The 23,796-nt window shown below is 49.4% G+C and overlaps 1 protein-coding gene across 8 annotated transcripts in view; it reads right to left on the reverse strand.

The window, feature by feature from the left end:
• Positions 1 to 7,333: 7,333 nt before the first annotated feature.
• Positions 7,334 to 23,796, reverse strand: part of ATP2B4 (ATPase plasma membrane Ca2+ transporting 4) — a 94,289-nt gene continuing 77,826 nt past the window's right edge. For 3 of the 8 annotated variants that reach the window (XM_027611036.2, XM_027611037.1, XM_027611039.1), the window contains exons 18-21: positions 23,096 to 23,307; positions 22,000 to 22,107; positions 19,891 to 20,067; positions 11,624 to 11,935 (exon numbers count right to left, since the gene is read on the reverse strand). In XM_027611036.2, the coding sequence (XP_027466837.1) occupies positions 11,624 to 11,935; positions 19,891 to 20,067; positions 22,000 to 22,107; positions 23,096 to 23,307 (809 nt within the window). Of the gene's footprint in view, positions 11,936 to 16,885; positions 17,067 to 19,890; positions 20,068 to 21,999; positions 22,108 to 23,095; positions 23,308 to 23,796 lie in introns of all 8 variants that reach the window. The other 5 variants (XM_027611042.2, XM_027611041.2, XM_027611040.1 and 2 more) reach the window with 3 other exon arrangements.

Raw genomic sequence — 23,796 nt, forward strand, 5'->3', positions numbered from 1 at the left:
TGGGGGCACCTGGGCGGCTCAGTTGGTTACGCATCTGACTCTTGATATTGGCTCAGGTCTTGATCTCAGCGTCATGAGTTCAAATCTGGCACTGAGCCTACTTTAAAAAAAAAAAAGTATCAAGATTGGTTTTAAACCCACGGAACTTATGCATCCAAGTCAGCAAAACCCCTTGAAGAGGACGGGCTCTGCCCTAACTCAGTGATGTTAATACTAAAAACCTTTCGGAATCCTCCGGAAAGACAGAAGCACTGTGTTAAGAGCATCCACACAAATTCAGATCCTAAATGACTGCTTGGGTTATCTTGCACAGGTCCTCTAATCTTTTGGGGTGTTTCCTTGGGTGTAAAATAGCAATGCTACAACTTAGGTAATGCTGTTGTGAAAATTAATTGGGCTAACAATGAAAAATGCTCAGCTGAGGACTTGGCATATGCAAGCTCATTAAGTGGGGGCTGTTATTATGTGATTATCTCATTATGCATTGGGCTCAGTTCTTTATACTTAATGGACTGCCCCCTGCCTTTCCCTCTTCCTCTCTTGATGCTCAGCCTGCCTTCCTGCCATGTATCACCTTATTCCTCAAGTGCGGATTTATGGGAAGTCTCCCACCGCTCGGCACTAGGCATCCTGGCTTTTTGCATACGCAGTGGGCCTGGCCTGCATACCGTGCTGAGCCTCAGCCTGCACCCCGTTCCCGGCACTCTGTACCCCACGCACACCCGGCTCATCACTTCCATGCTCTGGGCCTTTGCACTGGTTCCTTCACTGTGATAGCAGTTCCTCTCTCTCTCTCTCTCTCTCTCTCGTAAAATTCCAATAAAACCCATTTGAAGAGTTTATACTGGTTATTTCTGGGTTGTGGGGCTTGAGGTATTTTGTTATTTTCTTCTTTGGACTTCTATTGCTTAAGTTATTATAAAGATTAGGTGTCATTTTATAAAAAAATCAAATTGTGATTAAAAAACACATTGTGTCACCACCTCTGTGAAGACCTCCCCTTCTGGAACTGGTTTTATGCCCTTCTGGGTCCCCACGGCACCAGGCATGATACCTTTCAGTTGCTGGGGTCAGTTGTTTAAACGCCTGTCTCCTCAGGTAGCCTTTGAACCCCCTTCGGGGCAGTGACTTTGTTTTATTTATCGCATCTCTATGGGCGCCTGGGTGGCTCAGTCAGTTAGGCGTCTGCCTCCCACTCGGGTCATGATCCCGGGGTCCTGGGATTGGGTCCCGCGTCAGGCTCTCTACTCAGTGGGGAGTCTGTTTCTCCCTCTCACTCTCCCTCTGTGCTCTCTCTCTCTCTCTCAAATAAAAACTAAAATAAAATCTTTATTTATTGCATCTCTGGCATCTGGCACAGTGCCTGACCATCAGAATTAAGTGGGCCTTCTGAGAAGTTCTCTTAGGAGCTTATTGCTGCTGTGAATTTATGACCTGAGTGTATAACAGGATGAGCTACTGAGAAAGAAATGGGCGTCTAGTATTGTTTCCTGCTGTGTGCTCAGCTGTGAAGGGAAGAGACAAGTCTTGCACGGCCCTCGCTGCCCCTTGTAGGAAGGGCAACCTGGCTCCTGTGTTGGGTCTCCTTTGCCCCAGGGAGGCATGAACGGTGGCTTTTGTATCTCTGGGCCCAAACATGCCGAAGTTGCCCTGTGTGAAAGCCAACTCCGGCTGGGCTTTGTTCCTGAAGGTTTGGGGGCTGAGCCAACCCTTGGCAGGTGACGGCTGGAGCCTTAATGGTGGCAATCCTCCGCCCTCCGTGTTTGCTTGCTTCTGGGCTGGAGGCCTTCTCCAGTCCAGGCAAGTCTGAAACCAAGAACAAAGGCAGCAAATACTTTCCTTTTAAGTTAAAGTTGAGAGAGAGCAGGGTTAGAACAAAAAGATTTAGAAAGTATGGAAAGATTCTCTGCTCCCCGCCCCCATTCTGCCCAAGGCCCTTGAGGAGAGAGAGAGGAGAATCTGAAAGCAAGGGGTGTGAGCGGCCTAGGGGATTGTTTGTCCCCCACTTTAGGCTAGGCCTTGGTGGAGGAGGTGGGTTGGCATTGCTGACAGGCAAGAGAACCCTCTCCTTAAGTCTGGTGTCCTGAGAGCAGGGCAGACCTCTGCCCCCTCGGTCCTTCTGGAGTTCTGGATTTGGCAGCCCCCCCTTGAGTCCTAGGGGTGACAGAGCTGCGGAGCTGAGCAAGCTGTGAGGCGCGTCTGGAGGAGCAAATGTCTGCTGACAGCCCCAAGTCTCCGCTCAGCCCCAGGGCTGTGAGCCCGCTGGTTCCCCTCAGCCAGCCCCCACACGCAGAGAAGTTCTGAGCCTGGGGCTCTGGGCGGGAAGGAGGCAACTCCTCAGCAACCCCGGGGGTGGGCGGGCAGTCACATTAGGGATCAGATGAGGTACAGCCTATCTCAGAGGAGGCCTGGGGGCAGAGGGCCCGCCTGGGGATGAGAGAGCCAGTGTGGCAATAGGAGTGGGGGGCGGGAACAGGAAGGGTGCAGGTCAAAAGGGTTTTCTTTGTTCCCTTCTTGGGTGAGTGAGTAGAATGTCATTTCGATCACTTCATTAACCAGGGCGTTCCTGAACTCGGGTGGCAAGCAATAGATCTGAATTTTTTGGAACACGCGTTTTCTTTTCACTGTTCTGTGTGTCATAGGACACCAGCGTGACAGAGGGCTCGGATTTACCCGTGTCCTTCAGGTTTAAGGTGGGTCCACATGTGCATGGCACACGTGCTCGTCCAATCTACATCGTCCTTCCGTTTTCCCTGAGATGGCAGCCACACGATAGGCTCTCTACTGCAGGACAGATCACTGCAGTCCTCAGTTAACACCTTCCGATGGTTTCCCACTTCATGAAAGTCAGCCTTACGAGGGCTTGCAGGCTCTGCCCGGCTCCCAGCTCCGTGCCTGCACTTCCCGGGACACTTAGTCACTCCGTTCCGACTCCTGTCTTCCCTGTATGTCCTCAAACACATCACGGTCTCTTGCGTCAGCACCTTTGCACTTGCTGGGCCCTTTGCCTGGAATCTCTTTCCTCCACATATTTACCTAGCTCACTCTCTGACTCCCTTCACATATCTTCACAAATGTCTGTTCATCAGAGATCTTCTCTACAAAAGAGCAACCCTTGGGGCACCCGGGTGGCTCAGTCAGTTGAGCGTCTGACTCTTGGTTTCAGCTCAGGTCATGATCTCAGGGGTCCTGGGATTGAACCCTGAGTCGAGCTCCGTGCTCTGCAGTGAGTCTGCTTGGGATTCTCCCCCCGACAAATAAATAAAATCGACAAAAGAGCAACCCTCATGCCCCATGCTCCCTGTTTCCCTTACACTTTACCTTTCTCCCTGGTCCTTGTGACCATTTGACATGCTATGTATTTACTTCTTTGTCTCTCTTCCATGAGACTCAATTCAAAGAGGGCAGGGACTTTGTTTCGTTCCCTGCTGCATCCCCGATGCCTACAACAGTGCTTGGCACAGCACACGCTTGTTGAATGATGAGTGGACCAATACCTGAGGGGAGGTGATGAGAACAAACAACTGAGAGAGGCCTCTTGCAGATCTTGGTGAGTGGTAGCTAGTTTGGGGTTAGATTTTAATAGATTTAGAGAAGAAACAGATTTCTTGTGCTCTAAGGGCTGTGGAGCAATTTGTCTTTGTTGCAGGTATAAGTGGCCGAGCCTGCCTGCGCATGTCCCGGTATGTGCTCTTGTCCAAAGCACACACGATAATGCCACATTCCAGGGGAGATAAAGCAATGAAAGAGAACTGCCACTTAGGCATTCTCCAGTGGTTATTAACAGCAATTTTAGACACTAGACTGAGAATGGAAAGAGCGTCAGAGTTGGGGAGACCCTTGGTAGCAGGGTCAGAATTATAACCTAGGCCTTCCAATCCCCAGGCCAGTGCTCTCCACATGGCTTAAAGAAGCCAACTTGCTTCCGCTCTGTAATTTTATGCCATCCCGCTGGGTGAGATCTCTGGTTCTCCAGACCTCTGCTCTTTTCACAACAAATTCCAAAGATGAATCAGCTAGATAACAATCTTAGCAGGATGGATGGACTACAATCACTAAGTCTTACTCTATTGTGTTTGTGCTTACATTGGTAATTATAATGGGAAACCATCAAGACAGGATCCAAGTTAGGCTTGCTTGTGTATTTAATCACACAACTCTTGCTGTTATGGTATCACCTCAGAGAGGACGAATTCACCTTTAAGGCATTTTTTTCAATGCTACCGCTGACCTACAAGCCAAATACATTTTTTTTTTTAAAGCTACTTTTGTTGAACACCTGTGGGCTCTGAATCATCTCTAAGGAATCCCTTTCGGATCTTCAAAGTGTAATCTGAAAATCATTGATGTACTTCAACTATCTCCTTGTCTAGATGGAAAATCAAGCCACACAAGAGGCACGGGTCAGGATGAGGGTCTCCTGCCTCCTGGGCGGCCACACTTCATGATCTTATTCCAGCTCCCCGACATCTCTGTTTTAGGTCCTCCACCACGGGGTGAGCCGCAAAGATTTGAACCCCTTCTCTCTCCTACTTGATCGGCAGCAGTTTCAGTTCCTAAGGTTAAGTGGGGAAGACGTGGGGATTCTTGACTCACATGAAGGGTTCTGGATTACCACGGGTGGATTTGTTCTCCTTCTTACGGATGCTGAAGGCCATTGCTAGTCCCTGGCCCTGATGTCCTCAGCTTTACTTCCTCTTTCAAGTAAGTTTTTTTTTTTTTTTTTGAAGATTTTATTTATTTATTTGTGAGAGAGCGAGCACAAGCAGGGGGAGCGGCAGACAGAGGAAGAGGGAGAAGCAGACTCCCCACTGAGCAAGCAGCCCGACACGGGACTCGATCCCAGGACCCTGGGATCATGACCTGAGCCGAAGGCAGACGCTTAACCGACCGAGCCACCCAGGTGTCTCTCAACTAAGTTTTCACAAGTATTTACTGTCAGTAAGGCCAAGCCACGGGGATCTGGAGTTCTAAAACACACATCACAGTCCTTCAACATAGTGTTCCTGGGTCCAGTATGATGCAGAAAACCTTGTAAGCTAACCAGTGGTGCTGCATCTGGAGGATGGTCCAGGTGGCCTCTATTACAGGGGACAGGGGAGAAACCGAGTGTTGGCTGAGCCTGAATGCAGGGACCAGGTCTATCCAAGAGCAGAGATGGAGGTACCCGGCTCAGAGTGTGAGGGCTCTGGCTACTCAGATGGTTCAGGTCACCCCCTTGCTCAGACTTCATGAGCAGAAGCCAAGCTTCTGATGGTAACTTGGCTTTTCTCATAGGTGGGTCTCATTGTCAGGGTGAAGTGGCCTTCTTGTTTTGACACTGGCCTCTGAGGAGATGGCAGAGGGAGGCCATTCCAAAGAGACTGCTCCCTTCCATGTGTGTGTTTTCTGAGGACAGGGAAGTATGCTTTGACATAAGTTTCGGGGAAGTGAAGACATATGATTAGTTCCGCATCAGGATATGGCCAAGCCCAGAACCCGAAGCCACTCCCTTTCAAGGCTGAAAGTAGGACAGTCTATGGATCCAGCAGCTTGTTATCGTTATCGCTCATGGCTTAGGTTCATGTTGGGGACAACTGAATGTTCATGACACCACCAACATGGTAACATGTTTACATGTTTTATTTACAACAGGGTTTCCAAAGTATTTGCCAGTAAAGGACGTGCCATTTCTACCTTCCTTCATGCTTGCAGTGACATGAAGGCCATGTCTTAAGAGACCCAGGTCAGGGGCTGGTAACTAGTTCACGGGTACCCAATGACTAATCTTTGGATGTGCCACAGATTAAGCCAGCAGGGAGTTGCCTGGCTGTGGGTGTACTTGGGAGGGAACCAGTGAGTTTTGGTGAAGAGCTTCAAACAAACCCAGTGACCACAGGGAGAGAATATGGTGGCTGAGAAAGGTTTGCAAACCATTATTAAAGAAGGAGGGCAGAGCAATTATGCTTTTCTAGAACTGGGGGTGGGGCAAAAGATGGAAGAAAAGAGCATGCACTTTTCTGTATCATCACTCAGGCCAAGGAGCTGAGCTGGTTTTAGACGCCATTAAAACAATACCTGAGGATCCATGGGTCGCAGTCAGAGAGCTACTTTGAAGCTCATCCTCCACACCTTACCGCACACTGGAGTTAGGCAGTGTAGATGCTTAAGATCCAGTTTGGCCTCATAGAGAGGCACAGATCTTGGGTCCAACCAAGACAAGGCGAGAATAAGGGGCAATTCAGGGCCAAACTTTAGAAAGGACTCTAGCCCTGTGTGTGTGTGTGTGTGTGTGTGTGTGTGTGTGTGTGTGTGTGTGTGTCTGTGTTCGCATGCCTGTGTGCTTTGCATCCCATTCTAGCAAGGGTAATTGGGAGGGAACCTATAATGTGAAAAAGACTAGTTCTGTTTTGCAAATGACTTCTGTTATCAAACAAGACCTAGCCCCTGTTATGAATTATTCATTTTTTCTGCCCTAGTCCAAGTTTTAAAGAAATGAAGTAGGCAGTGTGCCTGTGCCCATGGAGCGTGAGCTGGGGCGGGCAGGGGACGTGGGGATGAGACTTCATACTCCAGAAGATTTTTCCTCCAGGGCTGACTCCACCTTCAGAAGCCGCCTGTTCAAACAGCCGGCAGAGTTTGGGCTGTCCTTCTCCCGCATACTTTTCCTAACAGACCAGGGGGAGCCCACAAAGTCCTTTCCTCCTTTTGATGTGTTCAGAGAGAGCAGGGAACTTGATCGAGCGCCGGGATGAAAGGGGCAGGGAGTTCTGAGTTCTGAGATACAAAAGCTCAGAACCCAAATGACCTGCCAGGAAGCGGTTTTGGCCCAAACCTGGGGCCTCATAGGTCCTGCCAGAGACTTGGTGAATGGGACAATTAACAGAATGGAATAGAACAAAAACTTGGAGCGAGGAGACGGGGAGAGCCCCAGAGGCAAGGTAGGAAAAAAAGGTGCTAATATCAGGGGAATGAATTTTTCCAGAATGTATTTCATTAAAAAAAAAAAAAAAAAGGCAAAGAGCATAAGAAAGGACTGCCACTCTGACTCTCATCCTTCCCAGTTCATCCTTTCTCAAAAGCTTTGGCTTCACTGTGCCCCGACTGTTCCGGGGTTCCGCCCGAAGCGAGCCGAGCAAAGCTTGTCCCACCAGCGCGTGGACCTGGCAAGTGGGGCCGCGAGTGGCCAGAGGGCTGTGTTGGCAGAGAAGTGTGGCAGGGGCCAGTGACAAGCTGAGTTCCGGGCTGGCACGGACAGGGGTCTCGATGCGGCTGCGGCGGGTCCCTCCTCAAACTCCAGCAGAGCCTCAGTGACAATGACCCATAAGTGGAGACACATTGAGGACAGCACAGGTACTAGTGGGCATGGGGTTTTTATTCTCAGTGCACGGCAGTACTGGTTTCTGCTCATCAGCAACAAGCTTTATTGGTTCCAAAAAAAAAAAAAAACTATCCCTTTTTTCCCCATCTTTTCAAACTCCTCTTCTTCCCGTCTCAGTGGACAACATATTTGAATTTCAGATTTGCCAGTTTACAGCATTTTTTTTCCCTACGAACCATATAAATACATGCAAAACATTGTACAGAGAGCTTAAATAATATCAGAATGCAAATACAGATTGGGTGCACCGTTAAGCCGAACAGCAAATTATGGCAACACACACTGGGGTACACATTGCTTGGATATCACCATGTTTGTTTATGTCATGCAGACCACAACAGTCAATCTTTTGTTTTGTTTTTCTTTTTTATACAAAAATACCAGTGCTTGTTATACTAGTTACTGAAAAAAAAAAAAAAAAGAAAGAAACTCCAAATTCCTACCTGCGTGCTGATTTTGAAAAGGACAACGTAGATAGATCTGTTGGCACATATAGATACGGCATATTCACATATGGCCTATATACAGATGGGGAGCAAACACGAACCAAAGGCCAGTTCGGTCACGGGGAGCTCACTTGCCTCCGTCTCTCTTCAGCAAGAGGAAAGGGGACAGCAGGCCTGACAGCAGGGCTTGGGAGGCAAAGCACTGGCACTGAGCTACATGGAAGGGCATCTGGTCTATTCTGAGGAAAAGGCTAGAATGGCTTCAGAATAGCAGCCATTTACAAGTGCTTGTCCCCACCACTGCTGTAGGTGGTCCCTAGATATGGAGAGTGAGGAAGTGTGCACTTTGTGATGGTATTACGGGATGCTTCGATCGATCGTGAGGCAAAGAAAGCAGGAGAGAAAGGAGGTGAGGCATTTCGAGGTTGCATGCGGACTTGCCCCTACCCCCGCCAGGTTTTCGGTTTTCGGCAGTGAGGTAATCGCTCAGATAGAACTGTGCGAACTCTCCCCTCTGAAGCTCGAGTGGAAGAAGAAACCCAGACCCTACAGAACCCACAAGTGTCAGAAGCATTGCGAGGTGGTCTCTCTGACACCTTTAGGGATGGGGGAGTCATCACTTCAGAGAGCAGAGGGCACCTCTGGGAAGGACCTAGCCCCAAGGCGGTCACCCCGGGTTAGGACCGGCCTTTGTGACTTCCACTTAGAACTCTCTCCCCCATCTCATATATCGCACATAACCTTTCTAGGAGAGGGGAAGTCCCAAATCAGAGCTTTGTACAAAAGCTCACTAATGGAAAACTCCCAGGGTGAAGAACCCATAAAACATGGGTGAAAGAACCATAAAATAGGCAAAGCCCCAATCAGAGTACCCTTGCAGCCCGAGAGATATTCATGCCTTGGGTACTACTCTACCAGCTACTCCTCAAAAAACAACATCCAGCCAAGGCCCCTGACCCTGAACACTAGTTACTAAAAGGCCTGGCACCCACCTCCATGGGCGATGCACACTCCTTTCTCACTGGCTGCTTTCCTTCCCATCCACAGGCCACTGCCCACTTTCCTAGGTTTCTCTAGGAGAATTATTTCCCCTTCTCCCCATCAGACCCTTTTCAGATCGAAAGCACCATATGGGGGGAAAGCTTTATTACCTTACGCCATATTTACTCACTGCCAGTTGGATCACTAAAACTGAATAGAAAAAAACTTATATAAAAAACATATGCACATAAACACTTAAACTTACTCAATTCCATATCAACAAAATTTATATTAAAAAAGTCTAGAACCCAACACATTTTTTTTCCCCCTAAGTATAAAGATGGCTGTTTGGAGAAAGGAAGTACGGTGCATTGGTTTTACAACCAGTCACAAATACGCTAAGTTGCCTGTCACGTACAACAGCTGGTTATATGCTCCTTCCACAGGGTAACACGACAGCACTTTATTTCAAAACCTTTAAACAAAATACATATGGCTGACTCAAAAATATCTGTTTCTGAGCTAAAGAAAACTATATATTTTTGCATAATATTCTCTATTTTCTCTCCTACCATGGAAACTAAAAGACACACAAAAGCCATTGACTTTAAACAAGTAGACACAAGCCCTCAAGAGTAACCTGTCTGGCACCACGAGAGTCTTTTGGGAACAGGAATGGTGCGATAGCCTCCGAAGTTTGTTATTGGCTTGTTTTTTAAACTGATCTGAGGTAATAAAAGACTTGACAGAACGAAATCTTCCAATGTACTTAATAAATATATATGTGCACACCTAACACCTTGGGTGAGCTGTTTTATTCCCACATGAGGATTTAAGACAGAGAAAAGATTGCTGAAGCATGTGACCTTTACAAAGCCCAAGTCAAATCTGGCGGGTTGTGCAACAGTGGGGATGTGGTGGGGGTGTTGTGTCTTTGCTCTTCCTACCTCAGGACAGCTCAGGAGGAAGGGGGGAGTGAGGAGGGAGCCCCAAGAGAGGACCGGAGAGCATAGGTTCCGGCCACCTTACGCTCACAAGTGGAAGTCTGGCAGGTTCAGAAGAGCCTCAAGCCCCACCCCCACACTGCCATCACTCTTGAAACAGGGGGACGGGCTTCATTTCTTTCATGGGAATTGGTAGACGTGAGTTAACGAGCCCCTGCACAGAAGAGCTTATGTCAACACCAGCAGGGATAAAAATGGAGCTCCTGCAAACGTGGCTCCACCTTGTCCCATTAAGGAACACTTAAAAAAAAACTCCTAGTGAGGTCCCTACCTCCTGAGAGGCAGGTGGGAGGGGGATGCTTTGGGCAGCGTTCAGGGAAGGAAGGCACAGGGCTTCATGTGCAGCAGTTGAACACGTTCTGGAGAGGGCCTCGAGGGGGGCGCGTGGGAGCAAAGGAAGAGAGGAAGGAGAACTTTCCAGGGTGGGTCTTTTGCTCCTTTAAGTCAGCAAAATGTCACTGGACCCCACTTTGGGATGGGTACTTTCAAATGTGGAATATGCGAGAGAGGTTGGGGCCTGTTGAGACCAGACGAGTTAGGGGCCACGACAGAGCAGAATGAGAAAGCTGAGGGGTATGTCAAAGCTGGTACCTGGGCGCCTAAGCTCAAGGTGTCTGGTTTCTCAGAACCTGCTAGAACGGCCCTTCTGCCTCTCCCGTCTTCTCAGTACGCACTCCCGCACCAAGCAGGTCCGGTTCTAGAAGCGCTGTGGCGGAAGGCTTTAAAAGCAGGAGTGGTCAACCCAGGGAAGATGGTACAAGAGTTGGCTCTGATGGTCTGTCTTGTCGTGGACCTGCCAGCTGCGGGTCCTCAATATCCCAGTCCAGTTAGGAGGCAGGGCCGTTCTCAATCCCTTCTTTTGCCACCACTTTAGGAATAGGAGAAAGCTCAGGCTTATGGGAAAAACTATTTAACAAACATATGCGAGCTTCACGGTCAAAGCTGATCTCCCTGGCACTTAGAAAGGACACACACCTGACAAGATGGCAGTTCAGAAGGGGAAGGTAACCTGGCAACAACAGAAATACATTCTTACCAGCTCTCAATTGCTTCAAGAGGATCCCATTAGCTAAGAAACCTATCTGCCTCTAGGACTAAGCCAAGGATTCCGTTGGGGCCAGAAGGGGGAATGGCCAAAGTTGACTCAATTCAGCCATGTCCATTCCACTTTCTTAATCATCACAACTTAAAAAAAAAAAAAAAAAAGAACAAATAAAAAAGAACAAGAAAGAGTGAAGGTAAGGGAGACAGTGGTCACAAAAGACCAAAAGAACCTTAGGGAGGTTTGACTAGAAGGGCAGAAAGAGCTAGAGGGCTTTAGGTGTAAGTTTTGAAAATGGGGAAGTCATTTTAAAAACACTCACTCTATGGGGCTGATTCTATACATTCCATTCCTACCTCAACACATTGCATTTGGGGACATTTGTCTCTCGGAACCCTCGACTTAGCTTATAAATGGCACAGACTCATAGGGTAAAATTCAGAGGTCAGGAGATGGTGACATACGTATGTACACTGAGGAGAGTCTGGGTTGGGGTAGATGCCAAGAGGATTGTCATCATTTCTTTAAAAATGACAACTGATACACCCAAGGAGTAGATCCTACCATTCATTACCTGCCTGGGGTTTGACTGGGTCCTGCTACAAACCCCAGCTCAAGTTTAAGTCGACATCCTCGTAGGTCTGTGCTCTTGCCTCTTCATGGTCAGGTGGGGGTTCACACGTACTTGGGAGCAGCTGACATGACAGTGAAAAGTCCCCATCGTCACCTTACTGATGGGACAGATGAAAAAGGACATGGGGAAAGCAGGATGGGAGTCAGAGAATGAAGTTCAAACGGATGTCTCCAGGCTGTGCAGAGGGCTCTCTGAACAGGAGGCAACAATTTGCAGTTGGCTGCAGTCCACCGCGTTGTTGTTTTTGTTGGCGTATGGCGTGACCTCACCATCCAACAGGAGCACCCCAGTCCCAGCCTTAGGACTGTCAAGATTTTCCTCCTTATGCTCATCCAGGAGTGGTGTTCGTGGCACCTCCTCATCTATGGCGAATTCAGGGTGGGTCATGAAGTTGTGGATGGAGTTTTGGTTCTTGGGTTTCTGAATGCTTTCGTGGAGGGAACTATGGAATGCTTTGACCACTTTGATCTATACCGGGGGGAAGGAAAGGGAGGATGAGAAAACACGAAGGTGAGAATGGACCAGTAGAACAAAGAACTGGTGGTTTGAGGAGAGAAACAAAACTCCAACTACAAAACACTACCGCGCAACAACCGAAACCAAACACATAAGAAGAGATTATGGAACACCAGAAACATCAAATTTCAAGCATGGGGGTGGGGTGGGGTGAGTAATGGCAAACAACTGAATATTTCAAAGCTGCATTAAAAAAAAAAAAAAAAGGTAGAAAACCCAAAGCAAAGTTAGCATTCCCAAACAATCCATTCTTAAAATGAAACAGAAAACAAGGATTCATTAGTTCTTTTGGATGAGGGCAAGAACATTGGAACCAGGTGCAAATTAATAGCCGAACTTAAAAGATGATTCAGACATGTGGCTTTCTGTGTCGAGGCCAAACATTTTGTGAACGTGGAATGGAAAAGTTACACATTGAAGTTTAGTTATCTGCTTAAAACCCTTAAAGAGTCAAACTCATACCAGTCCGTACATAATACACTTTGGGTGATAAGTGGCTATGGATACCGTGCAGCAAGGCAGACAAAGCACTCTTCATTTGTGTCAGCAGCATGCAAGAAATTAAAATTCTTATACTCTCCAGTTGAATAATTGCTCTTTCAGTCAGGAAACATGCACACATTTCTATCCCACAACCTCTGCCATGTCCCCTGCCCCCCCAAGAAAGTGGAACTCCACTCCTTCCGTCCCTCCCCTGGCAGATGGGGCTGAAACATGGGTATGAGAAGATGCCTTCCTCCTGACCACGGAGAGAAGAGCTGGCTCTCCCAGTTCAAGTGCATGTCCATGCCTCTGGTGCATAATACCTGTGCCCCAGCCTGCGGCTTTCTCCAGCTGTTTCTTGGGTTTTGGGGGGCATGACCTTATGTGGAGAAGGGAAGGGATGGGACCAGGAGAGAAACCACCCGGTTGGAGGCCGTGCTATAGACAAGTGGCTTTTCTGATGAGGCGGATGAAGAAGATGGAGGAATGGAAACACGACGTGGCTTTAGTGGGCAGAGGGAAACGCACTGCCCCGTAAGTGTCAAAGTCTCTTTCTACCACACAAAAAAGGAAGGGATTCAGTCAACTGGGAGAAAAGGAAAAAAATAAACAACAACTGATTCCTGTGGTCAGCCTTTGCCTCATCCATGGGTCCCTGCTCTCTTGGCAGCCTGCTTTTCTGAACGGTAGGCCTCTCTGAAGTATGGTTTAGAACCTGGGTTGGCAGAATTGGGGTTGGGGCAGTAGGTTGGATCCCGAGACGGTGGGAGAGAGAGGCCAAGGGAGAGGAACGTGGCTGGAGGATGGTTTTGGTGGTGGGGAGGTGGCTGAGCCTAGTCTTGTCCAAAAATCACTCCCTCAGGAAAGAAATGAGGCTACTGCCGGAGAGACTGGTATGGTAGGAGGGGCAAGGGAAGGAGGCTGAGTGGTGGCCTAGGGCCCCTCTTCCGTGCCTCTGTTGTTTCAGCAAAGAATAGGTCCCTAGAGAAGAGGCAAGAATGTGCAGACAAAGGAGACATAAAGAGTCAGGCAATGCTATTCCTAGATAGACCCGTCAAGACTAACACATGAGGAGGATTCACTGAAGCTGTGTCTTCGCTGGCTACGGCTTTCCTTACCTTGCCTCACGCCCCAACAGCTTGCCCACCCAGGACTGTGGGTGCCCAGAGCTTAGAAGGCAAAGGACTCTCTGCTGCTCGGTAGAATCGGCTCCACACTTCAGCCAAGAAGAAGCAAGGAACCTGGGCGCACATTCGCCATGCTGAACAGAAGGCAAGGACCTACGTTTCCATCCTTCTCTGACTGCTGTTGACAATCTGATGGGTGAATTTTACCTGTCATGTTCTCTTTGCTCCAGACCTAGGTGAGATCAGATGGAACAGAGGCTCCATTTGGTCTTCCAGAGGCCCCCAAGCTTTAACTGATCTCCGTCAAATCTGAGAGCAAGGCACCTTGGATGAAGTGAGTCCAAACCCAGTGCCTTCTCCCTGGTCAAGAGATGGGTTCAAAGCCATACCACCCCCTGTAAGGAGGGATGACATAGCCCACACTTTTCACCTGCTCTTGAGATTTCCAAGTTTTTAACAAGTGCTGCAGAAGAAGAGGTACCTTTTTACACCACCAGTTGGTTATCTTCAATATCAGTGATTTTCAAACTTCTTGCTTCTATTTATTTTTGAAGCAACTGAATACTTAATGAAAATAATTATATGTGAAATCCAATAGAAAACAGATTTTTAAAAATTGGGGTTAGAGCCAGGGTCTGGAGCCCTGTTTTCTGGCTTTTCCTCTCACCTGTTGGGGTGATCAATAACACTGTTACAGGCAAACAATAAGGGAGATAAAAGTGAATTGGAATGGGTAGATGGAAACAATAGGGAAAATATCTTCTTTGGGGGAGCAAGGAACAGTCATCCGGCTAGACTGCAGGGCTTCTAGAATCTAAAGGGAAACCAGCATCCTGCAAGGGAAGCTTGAAGGAAGAGGAGTCAGGGAACTAGGCGGCACCTCTAGTGGCCTGGTGGGGGAGAGAAGGGTGGGGGGTGGAGGGCTTGGGGCTGTGCCAGAATGCTCCTCAGCTCCAACAGAGAATATATAACACATGCTGATGAACAATCACACAGATACATCACCACCAGTCTACCCCAAGCAAAGGTGGCATCCTCCTTCCCTGATGCCTGGTGCGTGAGCAGAGTACGGGGAACAAGACACAGCTAGTGAAGTGGTCACTGTGAAAGCTGTAGGCATTCTCCATTCAGCCAATCAGCCCGTCCTTCCCCAGTTACTGTCCCCCAAAACCTCTGGGACATGGCTCTTCTGTGGCGCCTGTCCTACACATAGAAGTGGCTGATTGAAGGGCGACTGTTTCTCGTGTCTCAGGAGTCCTTACCAGGCTGGACCTTTCGATTAGGTATGAGGGCTAAGGACCACTCTCTGGAGCTCAGTGAATGGGCAGATGAAGACTCCATTTCTTCAGCTAGATTCTATAGTCTTCTGTTCTCTTTTCAGAAACCAGGGGAAGAGAAGGAATTAAGGGTTTTCCTACAGAGGGAAATCTTAAAGATTTATCTACCGAAGGTTAGACAAATAACTGAATTCACTTGGAGATCTGGAATGGGGACGGGGGTCCTGAAATGCGTGACTATTTCTTCTGGGACATCTGGGTAAGTAGGAGCAGCTGGAGAGAGCGCGGGTGTGGCTGTCTCCTGACTCAATTTCTGCCTTTGAGGGTCAGCAGCTTACCCTCTTTTCCATAAGAGCAATTCCATAAGAACCCGATGGGCTCTGTCTTCTGCTTAGTCTCTTTCCACCTTCAAATCATTGGGACAGCTGACACTAGCCCTTCCTCACAGAAAGGCATGATTAAAAAAGAACAGATACTAGTTAGAAGGACAGGGAAAAGCTAGAAGAAAAAAGGAAATAAGAAAGGAATGTGGAAGGACTAGAGGGAGAAGCTCTTAGATTTTTGCAGGGTAAGACTTACTTAGTTCTTTGACTGCTTTAGGGCCTAAAGAAATATGTATCTATAGAAAACCCCACCCCTCATATCTCACACCAGAATACTTACATTTGGCCACAAAGACAACAAATAATCTGATTCTGGTTAACCTGCACAGCTCACAATCACGTGAACCACAGATAATGCAACTGTTCTTTCTTTACCGTGCCCTCCCTTCTGGGGTTTTGGGGGGATGGGGGAAGAAGAGATAAATAAAATAGTCAAATATCTGAAGCTCACAATAGACTTAATACACGGAGACTTCTTCCCCACCAAATACCTTAATAGCACTATCAGCAAAGAGCCTTCTCTCCTCTCTGTGTCCCATTTGGGGAAGGTGAAATGACCCGGAATTGTAAGGCATAAGCATTAGCAAGAATCCAACCATCTCCTGATGGGAGCACCAGATCTTAGGTTAAACACTGACAATGTTCCAGCTGATAGGCTGGCCCAGAAAGAGGCACCTAAAACTTCATGTGCAAAATAAGGCGTGAAGGGTTGGCTATGGGTGAGACAGTCAAACTAGAGGAAAGGGGAAGCAAAAGACCAAAACAAAACAAAAGTTGCTCTTCAGAAATTCCTAAAAAGGAAAAAGCTGGAGTGAAGAAAATTAAGTTATTTGGACCTTTGCATATACATTTCTCCTGCCCAGATGTGAATACATTGATTCTTAGACCAGAGCTTGGTTTGCCGTCCCTGAAAAGTGAAACCTCGGGGACACGCAGCCCTGTGCAACTGAACTGAGCTCCTTCTTTTCTTCACGCTCAGCTGCAGCTTCTACGCCAATGTTGCCAGCTCACGACAGGGCGGTAGCCCAGAAGGACTGTTATTATCGGCCAAGTTCAATGTCGGCTCAATGATGAGGGATCTCCTGGTAGAAAAGCCCATGGGAAGGGTAGCTCTCTTCATATTCTCTTTCAGGAGATCTGAAACTTGTCCCCCTTCCCTCCCAGGAAGAGAGGGCTGGGTTTTCATTGGCCCAACCTCGCCTCTAACCTCAGGAGATCAAGTTTAGACTCAAAGGAGCAGGAGAGGAGAGGAGCAACAACATATCCAAACAAAGCAAAACCAACCAACCAACAAACAACTCAAAGTAAAACCAAACAAACAAAAAACTCAAGGAAGAAACAGGCAATGCAGAGGAACGATCAGAAAGCAGGATTATTGTCGTTAAAATGATTATGGTTTAATAGTTTTTCAACATTAAAAAATAAAATAAAATAAAAGGGCACACAGCCTGCTTTGGGATTGGGATTTCTGTCCCATTTTTCTTCCCTTAAGTCAGAGGTCAAAGGGAAAAACCAAAAGGAAAAGATAACCACAGTTGGTTAAAGTGGATGCCACGGTTTGTTAAAGTGGATGCCACGTGCTCTCTTGTGGTCATTCTAGCAAATCATGCATCATAATAGACTCTCACTCACTGCCCAGAGTAGGAGATGAGACAGCAGCAGGAACAGAAGTGGTGGGGGGAGATGTGACTGGCGCAACTGTTACATAGGATGAGCTAGGAACATGTTTAACATCAAGGTGCTGCCCCATGGTCTGTCGCTTTAGGACTCCCTTAAAAGAGGCTCCCGTCTGGAATGTGTTAATTACGTCGATCTGCAAAGAATCAGAGAGTGAGACAGCTTTGCTGCACAGTCCAGAGAGAGGGGAAGAAACAGGTCGGGGCGGGGATCCTGGAGGGTTAGGGCAGGGGGACGGAAAGTGCTGGGAAAAGGGGATAGGAGCAGGAGCAAGAGAGAAGTTTCCCTCATACACAAAGCAACGGTGAGGAGAAGGGGAAAACCATTAATTGCACAGCCCACTTCCTTTCAAGAACAATTTGCCATGGAGTCCAAATACCCAGCCAGAATCCGGTCTTCTCTTCCCTTGCAGCCTACGAAGGACATTTTAGGTGTGCGGGTGTCCAAAAGTATCTACAATTTAAAGGGACTTCTCTGCCCCGTGACCCCTAACAGAGAGTGTCAGCTTATTCATTGTGTTGACCTGTAGTCTTAAAAAATAAGGCATGCCATTTAAGATAGAAGGTGGAGTATAATATAGTAACTGAATTTTGAGCCTCAGGAACCTCTGAACCAATTAAGTTGACTATCGATTTTTGCAGATTTTGCAGGACAAGAATTCCTGCGTTTTTAAAGAAAAAAAGCGAGGCAGGTAGGAGGCCACACACAGGCGGCTGGGGTGGAAAGGCTCCTAGACCCCAACTGCCGGGCTCACCTGCTTCTGGGTGTCCTGAGACCCTGCTCCTTGGGCTGAAGCAGACAGGGCCCCTGAGAAGGGAGCTCAGGAACCCAGCAGCCAGACTCCTTAGCGAGAATGCCACCGGCACCGGGGCTCCTGAAACGTCTGGCAACGTCTGACAATAACTCGGTAGCTAGACCGAGGGCAGGGGAGCAAGACGTGCTGGTTGGTGGCGGTGGTCAGTGGCTACAGTCTAGCAAGTGGTCTCTGGTTCTCTGTGTCCTACTTCTCAGACACAGAGGTGATTCGTGCCGTTTGGTTACCAACCACGGCCTTGGTCTGGGGCCTGGGACAAACCTACTGTCCTGATCCCTGACCCCCAAGTGACAAGGAACAAATCAAAAGGAATTCCTCTATCCTTCAGGATCTGGTAGCACCATCTTAAAAAACGCCCACAGGCTTAATAGCAGGGGCTGACTCCATCCATTTCGCTTTGCTTCCCCAGGTGAGAAGGTGACAAAACAGGCACCTTAGGAGACAGACAGTTGTTCTTATTTATAAAGCTTCCTGAGAAGCCACGGAATGTTGAGGGTTGGTTTCCGGATTCAGACCAAAGTCTGAGCTAAACTACCATCCCTTCATCACGTTATACAGTTTTTAGTTCCGGGATACGGAGCGGCCTGATCCCGTGGGAGGGAAGGGGCTGCACATGGGGAGGGGGGACCGCTACGCGGAAGGTACTTTCCTGAGCTTGCTAACGTCACAAGGCCCCCACTTCCACAGTGAAAACTGTGCAGGTCGTGCATCCGAACCCAGAGGTGTAGAGTCAAGGGAGTGGGAATTGGGAGTAGAGGGGAAGGGAGATCCATGAAGCTCAGCCCCCCGCGATGGAAGGCTGGCGAGGGGCCAAGGAGATGCCGGAACGAGGGAATCCTGGGCTAGGGAAAAAACAATATCACATAGGAGAAGAGGAGGCAGTGACCCTGAAGGGAGAAAAGCAGACAGGTTATTTTGAAAGGAGCAGACCTGAAGGAAAGCACCGGGGCTTTAGAGACAAGAGCCAGTGGCCTGGAGGGGGGTGAGGGTGGGGTTTGCAGGCCCTGGGGAGTTTCCCTCTCTGCGGGGAGGAACCCGAGGGAGCAGAAAGGAACCCCAGTGCTTCTCTAACGAGCCCTGCCTTCCCACTTCCGTCACCGTCTTGCCTATGGGGGACAAGTTCCCGGCAGGTATGCAGTGGTGAGGATTCATTTGATCTCTCTTCCCTATGACCGAACGAGGTGGGCTTGACTAGGGAACTTTCTACGCCATCGGCAGCTAATTTCTGAGAGTGGAACTTGTTTCTGGGATCTCCAGCCAACCAGCAGAGAGGAATAGGCCTGCTCTCTGGAGATGGGAAATCTCAGGACTCATAGAACAGAGGCATATAGGGCAAGAACAGGGAACCTGATAGAATGACCAGGGCCTAGACCAGCCCGCCCACCCAGGAGCAGGTGGTTACAGTTGCTGCATGGAAAGTGGGAGGAAAAAACGTTACTGTAGGGCTCCATAGGCAGGGCGCTTAAGAGCAGCCATCTATGCTCTTTCAGAAATTGCGAGAAGGGAAAAGGTTTGAGGAAATTATAGCTTCTTCCTTTTGGGGAAGCAAATCTGAATCCTGCAAAAGATACTCAGGCATTGAGAGACTTTTGTCATTTATACACACTGAGCCGTCAGATTCCCCACCATGGCCTTAAAGTGTGAGTGGGGAAGATATGAGAGGGTGAGTTTCTTTTACAAAGACCCCTCCAGATAATGGCTGTGTTACCCTCACAGCAGCTTGGGGATGCATACAAAGTGTATGCTGGCGATGCTGCCTTAGGGATATTGTCTAACTCCTTCCTTCTGAAGGGTAGGGATAGACTCTGAACATCTCCCACCCTGACGTCAGGTCTGGTGCTTGCAAGAGACCTTACACAGGAAGCTTGCTGGCCCCAGGGAGGGTGGCAAAATGAGCTTTAGAACCGACTGGAAGCTAAAGCACGATGCTACCAGTTTGCGTCCGGTGCTCTGGGCCCTATGACTCCTCTCCTCTCAGAGAGGCCCGGGCAGCTCGGCCCTGGAGCTAGGGAGCTCGGGCTGCCCACCGGCAGTGAGCCTTAGGGAGGGAAGAGATGTTGGAAGCCAAGAGCGGCTGCCCCTCCCACACTTCCCAACACGGAGAGATGTCTTCTCCCGGCAGGGGGACAGGCCACTATCAGAGTACCTGAGTCTGGATACGGTTCAGGCCCCGGAACCAGAGGATCTGGCCTCGGCGCAGCTCCATCTCTGCGTGGTCAATTTCGTCCAGCCCCTCTGCGTCCTTGGTGATCTCCTCTTTGGTGGTGCCGTGCCCAGCCTCCTTCAGGAACTTCAGGGATTGGGTAGGTATCGTGGAGATGATCTGAGAACAGGTGCAGCAAAAGGGGCGACACCAGAATCAGGGTGAGAGGGCGGTCCCTCAGCTCACGGGAGGTCAGGCCCTCGCGTAGGTCACTCTTTGCCCCATCACCCGTTGCGGGGGCCAGTGGGAGAGGTGCCAACCTAGCCAGGCAAGCACTCCTCAGGGCCTACCAAATGGCAGGCCCTCAGGAAGGTTTTCCGTATTTGTGGACACGCGAAGGAGAACTGACATTCGCACGTGCGGCCAGCCATCTGCCTAGTTGGTTATATACTTGATTCTCCTTTTGTCTCGGTTCTTCATTTCTATTTTGCCATGTGTCTCTTAAGGGAAGTAGAACTATAATGCATGACACATGGTAAGAAGGGACAGGGACCAGAGCCTGGGGGGAAACAAGTCTGGGGATAGGAGAGGATGATCCCATTGCGAGTGTATGGGCAAAGGGAAGGGAAGCGTCGGAAGGGAAGGGCCCTCTTCTAGTTACCGTGTGCAAAGTAATTCCTGTGCTATAAAACAAGGGTGGAAGGGTACTAGAGGTTTTCTTGGGCTTGGGGCGAGGAAGTGGGTGGGGCAGGCTGGGGAAGAGGGGATATACAAGTGTCATCAGACATGGGCAGTACGTCGGGCTTGCAATTCAAAATAAGTCACTCCAGAAGCTCAGTCAATCAGTTCTCCCCGACACACAGACGAGGAGTAGACAGGGCTGGGATGAGAGAGGGACTGTATGAGCAGTCCAACATGGAGTCAAGGACTTTGAAATGGGCAGAATGTCTGCTTTTGGATGATTGGAAGGAGCTGCTGTGATGCAGAAGGAAGGCTGGTCTCTAGCCTCAAGACTGTGTGGTCATGTGTGAGACCAGACCCAGACGGGAGTTTCAGACAGTTGGTGAAACAACCAAACTTCACCCAGGTGTAAAAGGGACCGATGGTAAAGAAACGCCACCAAACAGAACAGGGTGGAGGGACTCATGGTAGGAACTGGGACAGCAACTGATCAGGGAGGCATCTGGGATGTAGGAAAGAAACAACTAGCAGGTCTATGGGGGAAGGTCTGCAGTCCCAGGGAAGGACCTCTGGGGCCACTTAGAGCAAAGCCATTACCCAGGTGGCTAGGTGCCCATCGGTAGAGACTGGAGGTCTGTAAAGCAGAGCTTGGTCTGGCTCAGAGCTGAGGATGAGGGGGATGTGCAAAGTGGTATCTGGGAAGGAACAAAACTTACCGGACCTGATCCTATTATCATGTTCATAGCTAACTTTTACTGTGTACTTAGAGGGCACTAGACATTGTTCTAAGTCATTTCTGTGTTGTAACTGATTGGCTGATTAACAACGATGAACAATGATCCTGTTCTCCTAACTTGAGGAGACTGAGGAGGCACAGAGTGGTTAAGGCACTTGCTCAAAGTGATTCAACTTGTAGAAAGGAGATGTGGGATTCGTTTGAATCGGGTAGCCAGTCCCAGAGTCCATGCTCTGAACTGGGTGCTACATTGCTTCTCTGGAGACCTGGTGGGTCTAGATTTATCTAAGGTGAGAGTCAGCCATTCAACCCAGTCAACTCAGTAAGGCCGTGGTGAACATGACGGGCAGGGGAGCCCTAAACTAGGTCAGATCAGCAGCTCACAGCCAGACTGTGGCTTCATTAAAATAAAGACTTCTGCTCTGTAAACTTCTACTTCTAAGACCCTTACTTTTGGATCTGCCTGCCTCTGGGCATGGTTAGAGAAGAGATCCAAAGACTCGGAAATGGTGGGCACTGATCATGCTACTCCAGGATCCTGCAAGACGGGAAAACCTCGAAAAGAGGGGGGAGGAAGGGGGGGGAAGGAGAAGATGCTGGCGAGGAGCCGGGAGGTGCCGCCATTGCATGTCCTGTCTCCTCCAGAGGAGAGAGCGTGTGCCCACCGCGCATGGGGCAAGCCTGCCGGTACTCACCTGGCCCCACAGCAGTTCGCCGATGCCGATGAAGAGACACCAAAACCACTGAGACAGGGTGAGCTTCGTACAACTGAAGGGTTTGCCCCCAAACTCCACAATGAGAATCTAGAACAGACAAAGAGGCAGCCCACCATCAGGGAGGCGAGTCATGGGCAGCTAGCCCTCTAGCCGAGGCCACCAAAGTGACGTCAGAGCCCTGGCCCAGGATCCCTGTGGTGCCAGTCCTGATCTGCTTGTTGGAGGAGGAGAAAGAAGAAATCTGGAAGGGGAGAAGAGAAGACAGACACAGTCTTTCTAGAGACTCTGAGGGGGAGACAGAGCTACTTACTATGGATATTATTAAGGTAAGAGGGGCAGATCCAGGGGGGCTGGAGGCTTCTCGTGACTGCAGCCAGTGGGTGAGGTGCCAAGAGAAGGCACAGAGAGGAGGAATCGAAGAGCAGGGCCAATGAGGGGGACCCCGGCTGCGGAGGGCAGAAGCCCTTAGTATAGGGCGAGCTCACAGTCTCCTGTGTCTGCAGGTGTTCAGTGTACCTGGGACTAGGGCAAGGAGGAAGGGACCCAATCCTTTCACCACCAGGGCAGCCACGCCCTTGACCTCAGTTCTACAAGAGGCTTATCTGTCCATTTGCCTGTGCGCCATGCCACACTCCTCTCTGTCTGCGAACTGCGCAGCGTTTTCTACCAGGGCCCCTCAGGAGCGAAGGGGCAGAGACAAGGACAGAGCCCTACGGCATGTACCCGCACGTCTCACGTACGCTGGCAGGAGGCATGCAAAGGACGGCGGGGAGTGACCCTCTTCTTGGCCACTCTGTGAAATTTCTGTTCTTTAGAAAGACAAGGAAAGGATCCCACCAATCATATTTTATTTGCCACCAACGTGTTGCCTTGCACCGCAGCACTTGACCCAGCAGGCTCCAGTTCCAGAGCGATGGGCAAATGGAGGCCAACTGGGAATCCAAAAGCGTTCGATCTGCAGCCCGAGTCCCCATCCTTCCCTCCCTGCTTCTCCTGGGTACCTAGGGAACCCTGTTCCCTGCTTCTGACCTCTGCCATCCCAGCCCTCCTGCCCCGACTCCAGCCAGAGGCTCACCTGGCTGATGAAGGTGCCCAGGACCACGGCGCAGAAGATGAGGTTGCGGAAGATGCCTGCGAAGACGTTCCTCTCTCCATGGATCTTGCGGGAATTGATCTCGTTGAAGAGCTGCATCAGCACAAAGGTGTTGAAAATAATGGTGTAGTGCTGGCTGGGGGGCGAGTGTAGAGGCGCCTTCCTCCCGCTATCAATGTCAAAGAATTTCTCACCTAGTGGGGACAAAGGAAGCATTAGCGGGTTAAGTATGGTGTCCGAGAGGGCTCAGGTTGAGTCAGAACAGCACGCTGGTATGGCCAAGCTGGTGGCTTACGGCTGGTGTCCATTCTAATGGGTCAGTATCTGAGCTACACTAGTTATCAAACACTTTAAGTGTCAGCTCTGGTCTCAGCATATCTGACTCTCTCTCCGCGTCCGCTCCAGTGACTTTGACTTCTTAAGGTGCAGCGTGGGGGGAAAGCTGCATGAGGGTCCGGCAGACAACAGGCTCCATCTTAGTGCCACTATTTACTCACCACGTGACCCGAGCTTTAGTTTTATAATCTTTAAAAAATAAAAGAACTACAGAAAGCCACCCAGTGAAATTCTCAAGAGGAGCATGTCAAATAGTATGATGTGCCACATAGCGGGGCAAGGGACACCCCCAGTGGGTGCAGCTGCTGTCATCCCCTGTCCCGTGCTCAGCTTGCTCCCTTGGGCCA

This window comes from Zalophus californianus, chromosome 10 (genome assembly GCF_009762305.2).
Source record: "Zalophus californianus isolate mZalCal1 chromosome 10, mZalCal1.pri.v2, whole genome shotgun sequence".
NCBI classification, from domain to species: domain Eukaryota; kingdom Metazoa; phylum Chordata; class Mammalia; order Carnivora; family Otariidae; genus Zalophus; species Zalophus californianus.